General features: G+C 41.9%; 2 protein-coding genes across 5 annotated transcripts in view; one reads left to right on the forward strand and one right to left on the reverse strand.

Annotated features, from left to right (window-relative positions):
• LOC106112343 (endoplasmic reticulum-Golgi intermediate compartment protein 3-like) overlaps nucleotides 1–18,618 on the forward strand; it is a 152,117-nt gene that overhangs the window by 59,293 nt on the left and 74,206 nt on the right. The window lies entirely within an intron of this gene.
• MYO1D (myosin ID) overlaps nucleotides 1–18,618 on the reverse strand; it is a 163,946-nt gene that overhangs the window by 45,906 nt on the left and 99,422 nt on the right. The window contains exons 21-22 of one of the 2 annotated variants that reach the window (XM_055789790.1): nucleotides 13,742–13,896; nucleotides 5,357–6,136 (exon numbers count right to left, since the gene is read on the reverse strand). In XM_055789790.1, coding sequence (XP_055645765.1) covers nucleotides 6,109–6,136; nucleotides 13,742–13,896 — 183 coding nt within the window. In that variant the 3' untranslated portion in view covers nucleotides 5,357–6,108. Of the gene's footprint in view, nucleotides 1–5,356; nucleotides 6,137–13,741; nucleotides 13,897–18,618 lie in introns of those variants that run through there. The other variant, XM_055789789.1, reaches the window with a different exon arrangement.

The following is an 18,618-nucleotide window of genomic DNA, read 5'->3' on the forward strand; positions in this document are numbered from 1 at the left end:
CCGCGCTGGGAAGCCAAGGCTCGCAGGGCAAACGGAGGGATGTGCCAAGGCCAGAAGAAGAGCTTCACCATGTGGATAGAAGCCCAAACTGCAGCGGTCACTCAAACCCCAAAAGGAGGACAACCCATCAAGCCAAGCCGCATCATCTGCCATTTTCTGACTCTTCACTGCAGAGTGGTCCACAGTGCTCTCGCACTGAAGTCCAAGTGCGGCACACGCTGGATCCAAGATGCTGCCATGTTTGGCACAGGATCCCACTGGCTCCAAAGCAAGACCACCACCGCAAGCTGCTCAGGTCCTGTGTTTGTGTGGCTGCTTCCCCTCCAGCATACGAACACGGCGCTCTGCCAGCCCGTACAGGTCGACTGGCACCAACATGGTTCATCTGGAGACAGCTTCAAGAAGGGAGAAAAGGGGAAAATAAAGGGGCAAAAGGATATTACCAAATATTTAACAAAACCTGGATTGTGGTTGCATGAGCAGGAAGGTGGGGACCAGGCTTGGTTTCATTGTCAGATGCGCAGGAGTAATGATATTGCAATGCTATTTCAAACCCACGTTTCTATCTCCTGTCCAATCCTGCCTTTTAAAAAACTAGCACACTGTTTCTAAACTGTGGCTGCTGAGTAGTCAGAGCAGGCAGCGTGCTGGTTTTCTCAGGGTCCTCAGGGATATAAGCAGAGATGGATGTTTTAGAAAATGATGCTCCTAGAAAATTCCAGCATTTCAGGAGTTTTCTGTTTCTGAAGTAATATCTGGCTGTTCACCATGCCTGGTGTGTACTTGGAGCTCCTTCTACTGCAACTTTCCCCATTAGCTGGGGGAAAAAAAAAGGCCAATGAAAACAGACAAGCTCATACACCTTTTGAGGTAGAGTGCAACGTCAGATGTGATCTGAAGGTGGAAGGAGCAGGTGCTGTTTGGGCTTTTCTAATTTGGTTTTGTATCACCTGGACTGCATTTACTGCTCTGCTCAGTGCTGCAGCTCCCAAATAAAATCCTTGAAGGAAACAAACTGTAATGAAAGAGCAGAAGCTACCCCCTCCCCACCCGCTCAAGCCACAGACTGCGGGGAGCCAAGGGGCTCTGCAAACCAAGCTTCTCCCCTTGCCTACATGGGTAACAAACCCAGCACATGAAGCACTTTTTGTGAACTATTTAGCAAACCAGCGAGCGTCACACGAAAAAAATGGTTCATTGTTTTTCTCTTGGCAATAGCTGTCAGCTGAACACCACAGAGATGCTGAAGGCATCCCTAATTGCTGGCACTCCCACGTGAACTCCCAGGAAAAACCAGGTTGCTCTACCGTGCCTGAAGGACACCATGGAGTTGCCTCAGAGCTGCTGCAGAGCCAGCTACAGTGCGATCAGGTTCGAGCTGGGTGGCAAGGTAAACACCAGAGCCACTGACTGAAGCATTAAATAGAAGGATTGTCATGGCAGATCCTCCTTGCCACAGTTCAAACACCACTGTTCAGGTTTGACCTCATTTACAGCCTCCAAAGAAATGCAGCAGTTGCGCTGAGAGTCATTTGCTGTCTCTCCACACACACACACATCTCCAAGCCCTAGAAGTTCTGCCTCAAAAAACCCAGGGTTTTAAGGCAAATCAGCATGTCAAACTGATCATTTCCAGGCTTTACAGCTCTAAATATGACCTGCCCCATTAGCCTGGTACCAGCAGCACTTTTTGAGGCCAGATTCTTTAAGGTGACATTTTCTAATGTGGAAATTTTTGTATTTTTTTTTTAAAGCATCTCGAAGTGATAACACAGCTCATAGCATCAGGCACAACACAGTTCCCATCAGTGTTACCCTTTGGAGCCTGTGATACACAAAGGCACAAGCCAGCCACCAGATCTGCAAGGGAGAGAATTCTGAACTCCAGCTGGCTCCATCGAATGGAGATTTATCCCGGACACACGAAGTCTTTGGGATGCTGCATACTCTGAAGATGCAAATCAAACTGTACACATTTATACACAGCACACACATGGCTTTACTGCAAGTTGACGGAGAGCAGTAGGAAGTTGTGGTAATGCCCACTGGTGAAGGAGCAACCCTGGAAGCAGTCCAAAATCTCACACCACGCTCTGCAGGTGTCAAAAGCAGCATCTCAAAAAGAAAGGAATACTGCTTTCTAAGACATAAAACTGGAAAGGATTTTGCTCAGAGCCTGTCCTTAGCAGTGCTGTTAATACAGAACCTCTGTTTTACTGAGGGAGAAGGCAGCTGGGGCGTGATCTGATCTTGTCCCCAGACACAGCTGATGCTGGGGATACCTGGAAATTGTCCATCATAGCACAGCAGTTGCAATCCACACCCCAACAGCAGGTTACAAACCACCCCTGGGTTACCTCTGGCAGAGTAGGTCGTGCGACACAAGAACCCTTGGAGCCATGCTGAGGGTGAACATGAAGGGACAAGTCACAGAGCTCTGGCCATTGGTCCTTCTGTGCGCCAGGCTAGACACACCAGCAGAGTTTGCTGTACTGGAGGCTCCAGCCCAAGTGCTTGGTAAGAAATGTAAGTCGGGGAATCCACACCAGCAGTCATCCTTTTTTTTTTTTTTTTCCCCCCTTACTTAATTTAGCATTAAAACATCTTATTTGGATAATAAATTATTACACGTAACTACTGAGCTATGGGCAGGAGCGAACAGTTTCAGCCTGACTTTATGAACAAAATAGATTTACAGGGAAATTTGCCTCAGATCATTCTCAACGCATTTGTTTTGAAAAAAGGGGGAAAAAGCACTGTTTAAGCAATAGCAAATCAAAACTGATTTAGGGATCTGAAGGACTGAAATGAAGCCAACACATTAAAACTAACCACAAAAATTATCATAACTACATTTATGCAAATCTTTTTCATATTACATAAAAAACCTCAACACAGCTTTATTTAGGATTTTGGCACGCTAAAGAGGAAAGAGGACAACCATGGACAAAATATGTGAGCACTTACTTCACTCAGATATTTGGGTAAGAAACACAGCAGCAAAATTACAAGCTGGCGAAGAAGAATTTATAAGGAGAATACACCAGGCTCAATATATTAAGGAGATATACTTCAGTTTTATAACACGAACTTGATTCTGCAGACTGTCTTTTCTTTTTCCAGCCTACTTTTTAGCATGAGCTTTAAAACTTCAGCTCAGTCATTAAGTTCTGGATCTGTTACAAAAAGACAAAATAAAAGCTATAAAGACTGTAAAGAAATAAAAGGCTTGGGTTGGTTTGTTTTTCAAAGCCAGTTTAGTACAGCCACATTTAAATACTAATTTATTTGACCTTGGCTTCAGAAGGCATTGTTGGGACCCAATACTTTTACCAAGTATTTAGTCCATATTTAAAAATTAAGTTCCCTAAACATTTCCAAAAATGTCAAGCACCAAGCTAGGGGTCTTTACCACATCCAAATTTTATCAAATAGATGCTCCACACCTTCCAGAAAACAAAACAAAACAAAACAAAAACCTATCCTCTAAGCATAGAATTTCAGTTATGTGCCAAAGTAACTAATTACTTTTGAAAGAGCAGTCACGGAAACATGAAGTGCCTTTTTGAGAACAATTCAAATATTGAGCTCACAAGATGAAATGAACTGGGTAAGAGATAAAAGGAAGGAAAGCAAGCTTAAAAGAGAGATTTTTGGCTCTGCTGAAGATGCTGTAAAGGAGAAAACCAGAAGGAAAGTTTTGTTAATGTGTACTTTTATGATTCTTTGTTTTATGTAAGAATGTAAAAAGTAGCAGAAGTATTTCTGATGAGGCTTATCAAATATCCAAAGGCTTCAAGAGCAAAATGCATCTTTTCCCCCATTGCTTCAAATATAAGGGATATCCAGTGAGTCTATTTATTCTATTAAATTTTCACCTCTCTAAAAACATTAAAGCCTTGAAAATAATTGTTGTCCTCATCTTTACAAAAACATCTGTTTGATATTTAGCAGCTGTCTCCAAAACGGAAGGTATGTCATTAAAAGGCAATGGCGTTCATAAGCTTGGACCTGGCCAACAGAGCTGATGAACGGCCAGTAAGCACCTTTAATCAGAAATAATAAGACTCAAGGTAGGAAAACCACCCTGTGAGTGACTCACCATAAACAAACAGGGACTGCATCAACTTAAGCTAATATTTAAGCACCACTTACGAGACATTTTTAGTCTACAAAGGTTTGTAAACAGTAGCTCCTGGGCACTGACAATCCCAACCGGCGCTGTCGGCAGCAGCACCCCACGTTACAGGGAAGGAGAGCTGACAGTCAGTGGCAAAGCAGGCACTAAATACACCAGAATTTGCACAAGTTGTGTGTTGACATCAAAAAATATCTCTGCATCGGTTTTGAGTCCAAACCCACATCTTTTTTTAAAAAAAGCGAAGTAAAACATACTGGTGTAGTGATGGCAGACCACAGACTACCAGGGGACCATAAAAGATTACTTCTCTCTAGTAGCTTGTTTTCCAGTGTAACATCCCTTCACTTAAGCACATGAGGCAGATGGTATGAATTACAATCCCCTCCCCAAATAAAACAAAAATATAGAAGTTTTATATGCCTGAGATTTGCAAAGCAGGGAGGTTCCCAGCATACAGACCAGCGGATGCCAGGACAGATGCTTGGGGCAGATGGGTCCTTTGACAGCTTGATAATACTGACTTGCTAGTGAAACTAAGCCCTGGTAAGGCCAGCCAACATGGGGCCATCTGTTTACTGGAGAGGAAAGGCTCTTGGAACAGCAGGCAGCCAATGCTTTGGTTGAGAATTAAACCAACAGCAAGATCATCAGTATTTACAACCTTTACTTGTGCAACCACATACGTACAGCTGGAGTGTAACTCCGCCACGTCAGACTGCTCCTGCAGCACCGCGCTCAGTTTCTATATGCGGCTTGGGATTTCTGTACTGCGGTTTGTACCACCGAAGATTCTTTAGAAGACACTTTCTGCTTATGTCAGTTTGTTAACAGCTGGCAAGGTGATGCCTCATGTCAAACTTTCACAGTCTTGAATGAATGCCAAGAGCTGTAGTTCAGGACTGAAAATAATAATATGCTCAGAAAGGTGTCATAATGAATATACTGAACGTAGCTGAGAGCCCATAAGAAACATTTTTTGTAAGATGAAACACTCCCGTTCACCTACTCCCACAATACCTTCTCTGGAGAAAATCCACAGCACGCAGCATCAAAAGGGATGCTCGAGAGGGGAGGCTGCTGTGGCCGCTGCAGAATGTAGAAACTTCAGACCACTGCGCCAGAACAACTACTCAGGTGTGATTTCCTTAATTGTTTTTATATTCTGATCATAAATTTGTCAAGGGCAGGAAAGAGCTGGACAGAGCTTCATAAAAGGGCACAGAAAATGTTAAGTGCTCTAAAATATTAAAATGTTCATACTTTGAAGTATGATGCTTCTATAACACCTAGAGAGGAGGAGGAGGAGGAGTTTGAATTTTCTATTCTAGGACACTGCAAAACACATATCACAGCTTCTGACAATCTCAATGCTATATTTTCCCCCCCAGACCACAAATAATCCTTCAAGTTTCACACTGCTGCTACAGATTGTCCAAGAACAGAAAGGATTCACCTGTGTTAGCCCACTATATCCACTAGCTGGAGACAGGGAATGACCTGGGCAACTCAAATAACACTCTGCAAAAGGCTAAGACAAAACATCGTGTGTCAGTAATACATCACACTGGTGTGGTGGGCTGGAGAGGACCTTCGGGTCACCAGAGAGCTATTTTCATAGCAATTAAGAGTTACTGCAGAAACCTGATTCTAAATTTTCAAAGTAATCGATGATTTTTTAAGTGCCCTGAATAAGACTTCCCGAATATAAAACAATTGCAGAAAACACCAAGCAACCCATCAGAAAAGTCAATCTCCTTCAAAGCACATCAAGCTCCAGTAACTTTTTATTTTTACCAAGATCTCTGTCCGATGAGGACCCTGAGCATTTGCATGGAGCTTTAGCACCTAGGTGCTGCTTACAGGATGGAAAGCATCAAAGTTACACAGAGATGCTGGCATAAAGTAACTTGATTGTGTTTCAGCCTCAGGAGAGTCCTCTTCCCAGTGGATTTTAGACAGAATTCATGCTATCGGTGGTGGTAGGACACAGGCAGGCTAGGGAAGGAAAAACTGATCAATAACCTCTTTGTATTCCAAAGAAGGTCATAAAATACAATAAATTACTACTATTCATGTTACTAGACAAAATAATTGACTTTTAGATGCGGAGGGCAAGTACTCAAATAAAGGACTCATAATTTTGCTGCAAAAATTAAATTCAGCCTCTTGAAAGCCCAAGCCCCTCTCTCACGCTCATTCTATTCTCTATAAATCCAGGACTGTGGGAGACAAGGGGTTTTTCCATGCCAGGAACATATTGAGAAGTGTTACAAAAAGCTACTTTGCCACTGGGATGTGAGGTGGGGAAGGCTTCCCTGGCCAGGGAGTTCAGGACCCACTTCAGAGCCAGTAAACAAACACTGCTGCAGCAGCAGCATCGGGAAGATGAGTTTTAAGAAGGAAATGATCCTCTTCCGAGTTCCTGAATGAGTTCCCTTCTAGCAGGACAAGTCTTTGAAAAAACTCAGTTGCATCAACAGCTGAAGAAACATTTTCCAAAATATAGAAGAATTAAAGCGTGTGCTTTGTCAGAGTGCTATAATTCCACATCTTCATGTCCTGGAGTTCCTGAAAGCAACAGACCATTAATCTATGCAATGTATTTTCTGAAGGAAAGCTCTCATTCCTTAACCTGTGGTACAATTGTGAGTTCAGCAAACCTACAGGGGAATTACCAGGAAAGATTATAAAGATCACAAATTAGCCAAAGGTAAATCTTAGCTAAATCCTAGAAAAAAATTTTAAGTCACTAAGACAAGCTAAGAGAGTTAAGCCAATTCTTCTAGTTTATTTATTTTAAAAATGTATTTTGTATAAGGAAGCTTTTTTTCTTTTTGCCACTACCCTTCCGCAGGGTACCTGCTGCTTAAAAGCTGACAGCTAACTGTGCGTTAGGGCTCCCCCCTTAAATGACAGCAGAATTTTACTACAAATTCAGTATGAATTGAAATCCTGTGTAAAAACAAAGCTTAAGCACTGAAAGAAATGTTAGGGAAGAGTCTGATATGAATAAAGTCTGGTCCTTTGTCAGGCTCCAGCCACTGCTAACAATGGTGTCAGCCACTGGCACAGCTGAATCAGAACTAAACACAGGTTAGTTGGCAGTGGTGACAAAGGACAAATCATATTAAATAGCAATTCTGAAGTAGTTTGTTTCCAGCCTGCTTCTCTGAAGCGGCGTTGAACTCCTTTTGATCTCATCTAGCGTACAAGAAATCACCAGCATTGATAGAAACTTCCAGTTAAAGAGTACTCATCACTGGCCCGGCTGCCAGCGCTGCTGACACCCACTGCCAGTTAATGGATAATTTTCATAGTGCTCACAAAGCTTAAGTGACAGATTAATTTGACACCAGCAGTTGTAACACTCTTCCTTTGTGTGGAAGCTTTCTGCCTTATGAGATGGTTATTTCCTTGGAGTAAAGTCGCTTTGTGAGTGGCACGCCACCACATTTGTGTTTTCAAATACCAGTTCGGGCTCCTCTTTCTTTCTTTGTCCAAAAAACCCCCAAGACCATGAATTCCCATTGTCTCCTCCAGATTGTTGCTGACTACAGAAGATGCTTCTGTTTTAACTCGCATGTAAATATACTAGTCTCAGCAGTAAATCAAGGTTTCTACAAGAGAAAGGTAAATAGCTTTAAAAGAAAGGAATGATTTTAAACTGATTAAAATCAGTGCAGTTTTGATATGAAAGACCATTTTTATGACAAAACGAAGGGGTTTAACCTCTTGCATCATACCTGGGCCTGAGCTGGAAGCTCTGTGTCTTCATATCAGTGGAAAAAATTCAAATTAAAAAATACTGAATTGATTTTAATCAAACTGGGCTCTCCTACTTAATGATTTGTGTTCCAGACTGTGCTTATAATTGAGTGAGGATTTCTTCCTAAACAAGCAAAATCAAATCATGTTGAATCTCCTTTTTTTTTTTTTTTTTTTTTACAGACAGCATCAAAAATGTATAAAATGCTTGTCCTCACTCTTCCACAATTGATTGAAAATGTGTATTTACAGAATGTTTCTTTCCATTTATCTGACAAACATCTCGGCATTCATACTATTAACACAAATCACCCAGTAGGCAGCACTCTGGGAGCTTAACCTTAAGCACCACTATTTCGATAATGGCAAAATTTAAAATCTTTCACTTAAACAGGTTTGCAGGAAGCTTTGTTTACCACAAGATGAACAGTTGCAAAGAGCAAAAAAACAGGAAAAAAAATATCTGTGAGTTCCTCTCTTTTTACGAAATATATTTAATGTCCCCAAATTGCCTGCAATTCTGGCTAGGCTTTGTTCTGACACTTGTTTTATATAGTTGAGGGGGATTAGGAGCATGCCACACTCATCCAAAGTTTTAAGCAGTTCTATTGAAAGCAGAATTTATGGTTGAAGCTTTGAATACCGATTAACCAGTCAGAAGTGCACACTTTTTTTTTCCCCAAGAAAGGCTTTTCTGCGTGCCCTAAAGGGGTCTCCCCTAGCCTAAAGGGGTCTCTCCTAGGCTGAGCATGCCCCAGCCCCAAGCCCAGCTTTGGTCTCTCCTGTGTCCGTACCAAGGGGTGAGTAGCCTCACTCCCCCACACACTATGCAACCCCACCTCTCCCCCTTCCAGGCTCCCGGGCTTGCTTAGCCTGTGAACCCTTTGGACCAGAATCTGTTTGTTGATGGTATTTAGCATAATAAAGCTATAATCCCAGATATATCCCCTATGTGCCACTGCACTGCTGATGGCCGGCAAAGAAAGGTGCATTTTGTAAGGACGCATTTCCCCATGCAAATCTGGCTTAATATGGATGCCTGGGCAAACTGTGCACCTTACACCAAACATGTTCCTATTCCAGTTTGCTTTGAAAGGCTCACGGCACAGATTTTCCCCCAGTTTTTTTACATATATGTATATATAGGTATATACATATACTTTCCCCATTTTTACACATATGTATATATACATATACTTTCCACATGTTTGCACATGTGTATATAAATATATACACATATTTTCTCTAATTTTTACATATGTGCACAGATAAATATACATATATGCATAAATTTCCCCCAGTTTTTTACATATGTATGTATAGATTCTACGTACACACTCACAATCCTGTATTACACACAGACAATACATGTGCACGTGACAGTAAGCCTAACAACCAAACCCCTCCACTTACACAATCAAATAAATTGCTACCATCTAGGCTAATGTAATGAAATGCACAGATGGAGCAAAATTACAATACTTAATGCATGTAAAAGGGAAAGCTGAGGAACGTAATCTTCCTAAAGACGCCTTATTGCCAAGCCAAAGAGCCCTGTGTGGAATAAGAACAGGATAACAGGCTTTAATGCAGCCTACAGCCCCTCGTACTAGTTTGAGATTCATTTTTATGAATTACTGCTTGGTCAATAGCATAGCAGTGCCAATGCAATGGGCTCTAAGGCATGCCAGTTTAAGAACCCAGAACTAAGGAAAATTATTCCAGTGCACACTAATGATTAAAATTCGCCGACAGGTCTCACAGTGCAATGGAAAATACAAAATTATCCTTAGGCAAGTGATTTTCTGCTGGAGTTCTGCAGGGATTGCTTTTTACTGCTCTTTTAACTCGCCCTTCCCTTCAGCAATCCTGGAAGAAAACCAGCAACTGTGGCTGCAGACAATACAGGAATTAGGGGAATAGAAAGCATGGAAAAGAGCAGGCCACTGATACACATTGATCTGAACGGCACGGGTAAGTCAGACAGAAAATACCATGTGTGTTTTAACACAGACAAAAAGGTGTGCTGTAGAACAGAGCACAGTGCTTGGGGACAAAGGATGGGTCTTGGCCATCTTCAGTGGTGACATCTGAGCTGCCTTTACAGTCCCCAGTGATGACAACACTTGCGTGCTGCAGGGAGGACTGGGTACAGGAGGTGACACACAGTGTGAGAGCCACAAGACAAAGAGTAAAATCAATCAGTGCTTTGGAAACTGGCTACGAGCATGTCTTCTCTGGTGAAGCACGGCTCTGAAGTACATCCACAAAGAGCCCTCAGTATGTTGGACTGGTCAGCTGAGACATCTTCTAGACCCTTAAGGACCATGAAGCATATGGATGTAAAAGATGGAAAGGATAAGTCCTTTCCTGGCTGATAATCCTCCCCTTTTACGTCCTCCAAGAGCTACTCAGGTCCCCTTCTCCTGAGTGCAGGCTCCAGCACTTGAAGGGACACCGGCCACATTCACAACTTCTGAGAGCTGTTTCCCCTGCATTGTGAGCAAGTGCTTTGGCAAACCAACGACGAGAGCCACGTGCTGCCCTAGTCACTTCAGGGCATCTTTTCTTCCTGCGAAGTAGCGTAAGAAGCGTCCCATGATCCAAATTTCATATGCTTGCTCCTACAATGGATGCTCCTACAACACACTTTGCTCCTAGAGGATACTTCCAGCTATTTCATGTGCTCACTCAAACACAGCTCTTCTCATGCGGCAGGCACAAGGGCTCCAGCAGGAGATGCCCATCACTGAGGTCAAGACAGCCACAGCCAGAGAACAGCAAGGAAAACACCCCAGCAAACTCAAGTTCATGTCTGCCTGCAAAATGGTGTGTAGACGTGTCCATGAACTTACTGTGGCCGTTACATCAGCATCTCAGCTGACTTTCCCATAATTTCTATTGGGAATTCAGTAACTTAATAAATTGCATTGTTAACAAAAAATAAAATCTAGCTGCTATATTAGAAGTATGACTCGAACACCTACTAATTCGACTATATTCAATTCACTGTCTTTAGCAGAAGAGTCGTTACTCCAAAACCATATAGCTCATAGAAATGTCGTGTTATTTTACACTACATAAATATAATTTGTGACCACATCCTGCAAGTAAGAAAAATCATACTAGGAATAATTTTAAAAAGATGCTGCTTCAGGTAGATTTTCATGGGTGAAGGGAAAAGATATGAACTCAGGCAATCCGTTCCCAAACATGCAGCCTTTATGCCAAAGAACAGGAAAAGCGTAACTTCCCTAAAAGCAGCTGCCCAAAAATACAGCATCTAAAGACATTTACCTTGAAACTTTTTCTAAAATGTCTAACCTATTTCTGGCTGAAAATTTCCAAAATTCCCGATGCAAGATGTGTCAGCATTGAAGTTCCCAGTTCAAAGAATTTGGAAAAATAAGAAAACCTGAAACAAATTCTCTGAATTAGAAGGTTTAGGCATCCTCAGCACAGACGACACCACCAGCCTACCCCTCATCCTTCTTACACCCTAACACAGACTGGCATGGAATTTTACACTATCTTATTATACAAGTAGTTAAAGTACCACTACCTACTATGCTACACATCACCAAGGGTGGCTGTGCAACCTTACCCTTTCTAAAACCTCACAACAGGGGGTTCAGGACTGGCATTGAGATGGCTGGAAATTGCTCTGTGTGTTCAGAGAGGACATTAAGTGAAATTCTCCTGTAACCTAAGGAAGGTGCTCCCCACGTCCCAGGTGGAATGGAGCTCTGAAATCCCATTACAGGGTCACAAGGCGATTGAACTTTTAGGCTCAAGATTTTACTGCTAGATCCACTTTCTTTTCACAGCAACCACCTTCTTACATGCAGGACAGAGAAACCTGACACTTGCCACGAGGCACATGGTGACTTTCAGCTAATCCTGTTTAACAAGGAATTCCCAAAGTGCCTCTCAAGCAAAGGGTCAGCTAATCCCATTCACTGACAGGATTTTTTTTACACTTAGAAAATGGAAAGTGGCTGAAAACAAGAATATTTCCTTTTATCTTGATTTACAGATACTGCTTTGAAGAGGGAAACCATGACATTTAGATACTAGGAAAATTAAATGTGAGATGTTCCTGTACATTACTGTTAAACCAGTAATTTTTATTAGAGGTTGGAGAAAAACAGGCTTTTAGACCACCTCTCCTATTTCACCAGCTGTGCTGAGATCTGTCACTTCAAGCACACACACACAAAATACTGTTTTAAGTGAAGATTAAACAGCATATAAGTGTATTTAACTGCCTTCCTTCTACAGACAGTGATCAGGTAAAAGCTAACTATTTTTAAAGATAAAAATGTCATTGTTAAAATCAGTGTAAGAAATTGAAAGTCAATAGTTTATAACCTTCTATGAAAGGTGCAGTATTTTAGACTGATGGCCACACAACACACTTTCTTAACACGAAGCACATGCCTCACACTGAACTATACTGGATAGGTGACAAAAAGGCTGGGTACTTTGTAGTAACATCCGAGCAAAAGGAACAGCAAACCAGGGCAGTCTGAACACTGAACATACAGGATCTGGAGTGTAACCAACAGTTTCACAGCTCTTTCCAACATTAGAGACTTGTTAAAGCACTGAGAAGCATCAGCTATCTGAAGACAGATGTCACCTGTGTTCAAAGCACACCAGACATGAAAGAACTCCAGGTATTTCACAGGATTCCCAAAATGAAGTGTGTTGCTTTGCAATACCCATGATCTTCCAAGCCTTTAAGAGTAGCTGCCTTTGAAATGAAACTCTATTTAGGTAAAAGCAAAAACAGAGAATGTTTTCTGTTGCTTTCCAGCACTCAGTTTCCCAAAAGAAGTTATGCTGATGCTGAGAATTCATTTCAAATGAATGTGGCACCTGCCTCCAGCAGTACAGGCAGCAGCGAACTTTACACAGTAGTGGTGAGAAGTGGCTAAACTGGCACGTTCTTCTTGAATTAAAAAAAAAAAAAAAATGTTACCCAGGGACCTAATGTAACCTAAAACTCACTCTCATTGTCCTGCCGCTTGTAGCTCTGTATGAAAATTTACCTGTAAAGACTCCTCTTTATCGGTCATAAATGGAGCATAATATTGTGAATGGCAAAAGCCAACACTGCATGTGATGCTGATCAACATCAGTCCTCAAGAGGATCTGTTCTGGAGGAGCAAGGGAACAACTCCGGACACCTGTTCACTCCACACACCATTTCTTTATAGAGTTACTTTTACGTGACTGCCTGCAACACAGCCACTGCTGTGACGCTTGTCTGGACAGCCCTGAACTTGCTCATCAGTGTAAAGGTGATTACTGCTAGTTCAGCTGTAGCTCCAAGCAGCTCAATGCAGGATAACCACTTAAGTGTTCAGTCCACCAATAAAACAGCTTTTGCACATTGATTTATGAGACAATTTTCAAGAAACAGAGATGACATTTTGCTGCTCAAGCAATAATTCATCTCTACTGATACTGGGGCTAGGAAGAGCAGTTTGAGAAATGAAAAGCTGTATCTTAATCATATGTGTGAAGAGTTTGACTGTAAGAAGCATCCAGGAGACATTGTGATACACTCAAAATGCATCTTAAGTGATACTTACCCCAAACACCCAAGCTCTAACATACACATACAGGGAAGGCAGAAGGGGAAGCAAAGTGTTGTGATTAAAAAGCATGTCCCAAAAATGCAAGGAAAAAAACATTGCTCTGGTATCCTAGTAATACAGTGAAGTAACGTAGATAAAGCTCAACACTGACGTGAGAACGACATCAGGAGAAGTTTCTGATCTGGCATGCTAAACTGAGTTTTCAGCAAAACCCAACCCCAACACTGACCTCTTGAAGTGACTTGCCAGGACTCCCACCAGCTCCCCAATCCTGCTGTCGTTAGAGGGCTCTTTACTGAAGAGACAGACAATGAGATCCTTGCTGTCTTTTGTGTGGAAGACCACGAGCTGGTCCTTTCCATTGGAGACACTCAATCCTATCAACTGTGAAGAGAAAGCAGGAACATTGTTAGACACGTCGACAAATCTGCTACTCACCAGGCTAGTTCTTTCCAGGATGCCATGCTCGCTCACAACTTCTCCCTCTACCACAGAGCTCAGGGGACAGCAGCGTGCAGGTCCTCCATACTCCTCCTGAAATGACAGGGTGTTGTTTTTAAGTCAACAGTCTCAAAGGGGCAAGGAAATTTTCCTGTCTAGATGGGGTTCACGCTGAGCAACTCCTGACAGAAGCAGCACTGCCCCATGTTGCTGTAGTGCCCTTCTGCATATCCAGTGCCACGAGCCAAAGAGTGCACCAGGTAGATTTCTAACAGCCAACGCTTGCTTTCCCAAAAATCTTGCACTGGATGACACCACACTGCTCAGTTGAAGAGCCACCTGCTTTTTTTTTTTTTTTTTTTTCTTTCCTTTCAAAGGAAACTAACAATAATCATGAGACTGCCCAACAGCCATCTTCAAATTCACACATGCAGCACTGGGAACGCAATGAGGCACAGATAATGTAAGAATGAATTTTACTGAAAGCCTAAACATCTTGATGAAGAATACAAGTTACAAACCCCACAAAGCCGTGATGATTCCAGTATTTTAGCACAGATTAAGGTCTTGCTGTTCCAACCAAATAAAAAGGTGGGGGATTCTGGTTTGGGTTGGTTGGGGTGGTTTTTTGGCTGTTAAGTAACTGTGAATTGGCACATTAAAAGCTTTGTCCTCATCATCTCACAAAGCAAAAAGTAGGAAAATTTTAGGAGTGGCAATCTGGGTACACAGGCTGTTCAGATGAGTATTAGAAAAAAGCATAAAGTGAATCTATGCTGTCGAAAGGAAATATAAGGATAGCAAAAGAGTCATCGAGAGGCAACTACATTTAACAAACCAGTGAAAATAAATGAAAAAAAAAAAAAAAAAGAGAAAGGCAAAAGAATGATGAGAACAAGGAGAGAATACAGCAGACCTTCTCTGTCCACTAAAGGACTACATGACTCCTTTGAGTCATTCAGAGATTTGCAGAGAGAAGCCACATTCTCCTAAAAGAGGCACCGCTATACCATTTTGTGGAAATGAAAATCTCATTATTCTCTTCTTAAAGAAAAAATGCCTTCTAAGTAACGCCACTGCCTGTGTTGGAAAGGATATTAGCACAAATCGAGTTGGAGACTACTCACTCCTTTCAGAAGCATGAATCATATTCGGAAACAGTCTGGATCCGCGTGTTTGTTTCAGCAGTCACAACGTATTGTTTCCAAGAAACCTGTTCCAGCTCTGGATGTCTAACACATACCAGACAGCAGCACTGTCCCAGAAAAGCACACCACAACCAACATGAAGCAGCGCAGTGTGTGCCCTGTTTTCTGGATGAAACACTACACAAGTTTAGAATCACTCGTATTTTGTTGGCTTATTATCACAGTACAACAGTCTGTCTGAACTACAGCAACTGCTGGTATTTTAAACACTGAGCAGAGACCTCCTGCTACCAGTTGCGTAGTACAGCCAACACAGGTGGAGTTTACTCTCTACCATTCACATTATCTTGAGGTTGTGAAATACTTCAAAAACAAGCTACACTTCACGGACAGCCATTAACAGCTGCCTGGGTTTACAGTGTCCCTTAAAGTTAATTTGCATGCTTAAATAACATCTTGTGAGCACAATAGCACCACAGGGACTACTGCCATCAAGGTTTTAAACGCGCACGGAGTGTGAAAGATGAACAAGTTGCAATGTCTGGATTTGAAAAGCCTATTTAAACATTAATTATTCAACAGAACCGTGTTGGAAGTCCAAGAGCCCTTAAAATTTTTCCTATTTCACCCCTAGCCATTAGACTATCCGAACAAATAAATACAACACAAAAGAAATAATTTCAGAGAAGGTGCTTATCTCAGTATTTACAAGCACTAACTATTGGCTCTGCTTGAAGATCAGGAGAAAATTCTCAGCATCCACATAACATCCTTTATTGTATTCACCACTGTACTGGGAAAGGTAGTTGCAAGATCCTTTCAGCCGCCTTTTAATTCCTTTCTGCCATTATCTGTTTATTTTCTCTCCAGGTAAGAACAAAAAGACAATCATATATTGGTACTTCTGAGGCAACTGACAGAATGCTTGCACACAGAAAATCCCCCAAAGCAGCATCTCAATACACCAAAACAGTCAGGGTTGAAAGGAAAGTTATTGCTTTGTCATCATTTGCACAAAATTACAGCTTCCTCACACAAGCCACAGTAACAGAATGCAGAGCCTGGGACTGAGCAGGCATGCGTTATGGGCTCCACTTAAACCATTTACATGTAAACATAGCTAAAGGAGACAGGGGAACTGTTGTGCGATTTCTTCAGCCAAAAACAAGTTTATGGTCGTAACAGATATCAGCTGACTGTCTTCAATGAGATTTCCATGGAAACACCATCCCTAAGGATGCTGCTGTGTTGATAGGGTGCTTCGAGATGCTGATAGCGAGCAGCACAGCTAACAGGCAGATAAATTTCAGCTGGGTTCACCTTTACATATCAGAAGGGCAATCCATCTTCCCCAGCAAACATGCATCTTTCTAGCAGGACACATTTGATACACCGATACACATCACAACTGGTGTAATTACTATCCCTTTGCTTCTCAAAAATCTTCAAATCAGTTCAAACTGTTCTTTCTCCAAAATTGAAGGAATGTCTGGATCACTAACCGGCTACTTATACCACCTCCCTGTACACTGTAAAAGGGTTTCCACACAAGAAGGGATCAGGCATGCAGAAGAACAAGAGACAGTGTGCAAGGCAGCCCAAGAGGTGAAAGACAATGCATATTCAAATCATTAAGCAATAAAATACAAAACATAACTACAAAAAGGAAAAAGCAACTGCATTATAGCATTAAGCATTTGCCAGAGTTCAATTTAAGAAATCCTGGCAACATAAATATAAATATTTCAGGTACTGTGTATGGACCAAATATATCTCCAAACTCTCTCCTCCTCTCCCTCCTTCTTGCCGTGCACAGAAAATCAGCAGTTAATCAAGAGGATCAATGAGCACACCCTAGCACCACATGATGCAATCCTGGTGTGTATGTGCAGATTTGCTGCTATTCCGCAGGACCACAGCGCAGGAGAAGCAGGTTAAAGGAGAGGCTGCTGCCAACAGAGCAGCAATTTATCACTACAGCATTTACCAAGGATTGCTTTCATCACATTCCCACTCTGGAAAATTATTCTGACACCTGTATGAGTCAGTGAAAGGCCTTTAGGACCCATCCTCCTCTGCAAAGTACTCCAGAAGCCCTTAGCTGTTGCTCAGGCCACGGAAACTGTTTGGTCAGGAAGCCTTGTGGTAGGTTGCTGAAGGACATAATTGCAGATCTACAAATAAAGCTGATTTAGAATACTTAAATTGCCGTAGATATAAAAGCAAGAGATGTGTTATGTACAGAGCATTAACTGCTTTGGGGCTAGAGGAAATGCAAAGCAGACAGACAGCGCAGGCTATGCTACAGCACTCTGTACGAATGGACATCCTATCTTAGACACAGGGCTTTTGTGAAAAAACAATAATTACTAACATTTCTAAGTAACAGATATTCTATAGGCAACCTAAAATTCTATCTGACTTCCTCACCCCCTTTAATTTTGAGGGCTTTTAATTTTTAAGGATTTTCAGAGGAAAATGTTAAGGTTACCACCACTGTGATTGGTCTTGTGCTGTCATGTAAATGCACGAGCTCCACCTTTAAACCCATCAGACACACAGGTAAAGCAGACACTCTTATAAAGCTGTGATAAATACAGATTTAACTATAATTACCAATACAGTAAGTGAATTGCAGCGGCCTAGCCCTTTTGTATAGGATAAGAGTGCAGAAAACTAATAGTGAGAAATTGTGATGGACAGAATTCCATCTTGTCTGCCTTGACACTTCCCCAAAAATGCACCCATCTAGGGAAAACACTCTCTATGTATCTGCACAAGTTGGTTTGCACAAGCAAAAGTCAGCCATTAAGCAGCGTAATCTGCTGACAATTTCATTTTACACAATTAAGAGAGAATATCACCAGAACAGAACATCAACTGAAGAAAATTACCTGGAGCTGCTAACTCCCTGGCAGTGATGTCTTTTCAAAACAAGAGGCACTGCCACGGAGACGTCACTTTGCTACAGCAAATACTCTCACCAGGGTATGAGCACATTACTCACACACACTGTGGTGGGTGCACAGCCTAGGTGGATGACCAGCGAGGAGGTTAGAAGAGGATCTACAGAACCAACATTATGGATGCAGACTGTGCTAATCATTCACTCCACATGCACAGATTAGATTTCACCATTACTCTAATCTCACCTCTGCTCTTCTAGCAATACAAGGATGCCAGATTTATTATTTCTCCAATGCAAACATCCCAACAAATTTGTGTACATTTCCAAGCAACCCAGGCAGGTTCTGTAGGTTTAAGATAACTGTAGTAGTGTTACCTCAGGCTGAGGAAAACAAATAAGCAGTTGAATCCACACTCCAGGATGCTGAATTGTTAAGACGAGGTTTTTCACCCAGCCCCCTTCCTACCAGGGATCACTGGCAGCTAAACTCTGCTACCCCAAAGGCCAGATACCTCACTATAATTCCAAATCTAGCTTTGGTAAGATTTACATTAAACATGAACAAATACTAAAAATAAAAATTCAAACACGACATGAAGCATCAAACAA

This window comes from Falco peregrinus, chromosome 18 (assembly GCF_023634155.1).
Source record: "Falco peregrinus isolate bFalPer1 chromosome 18, bFalPer1.pri, whole genome shotgun sequence".
NCBI lineage: Eukaryota > Metazoa > Chordata > Aves > Falconiformes > Falconidae > Falco > Falco peregrinus.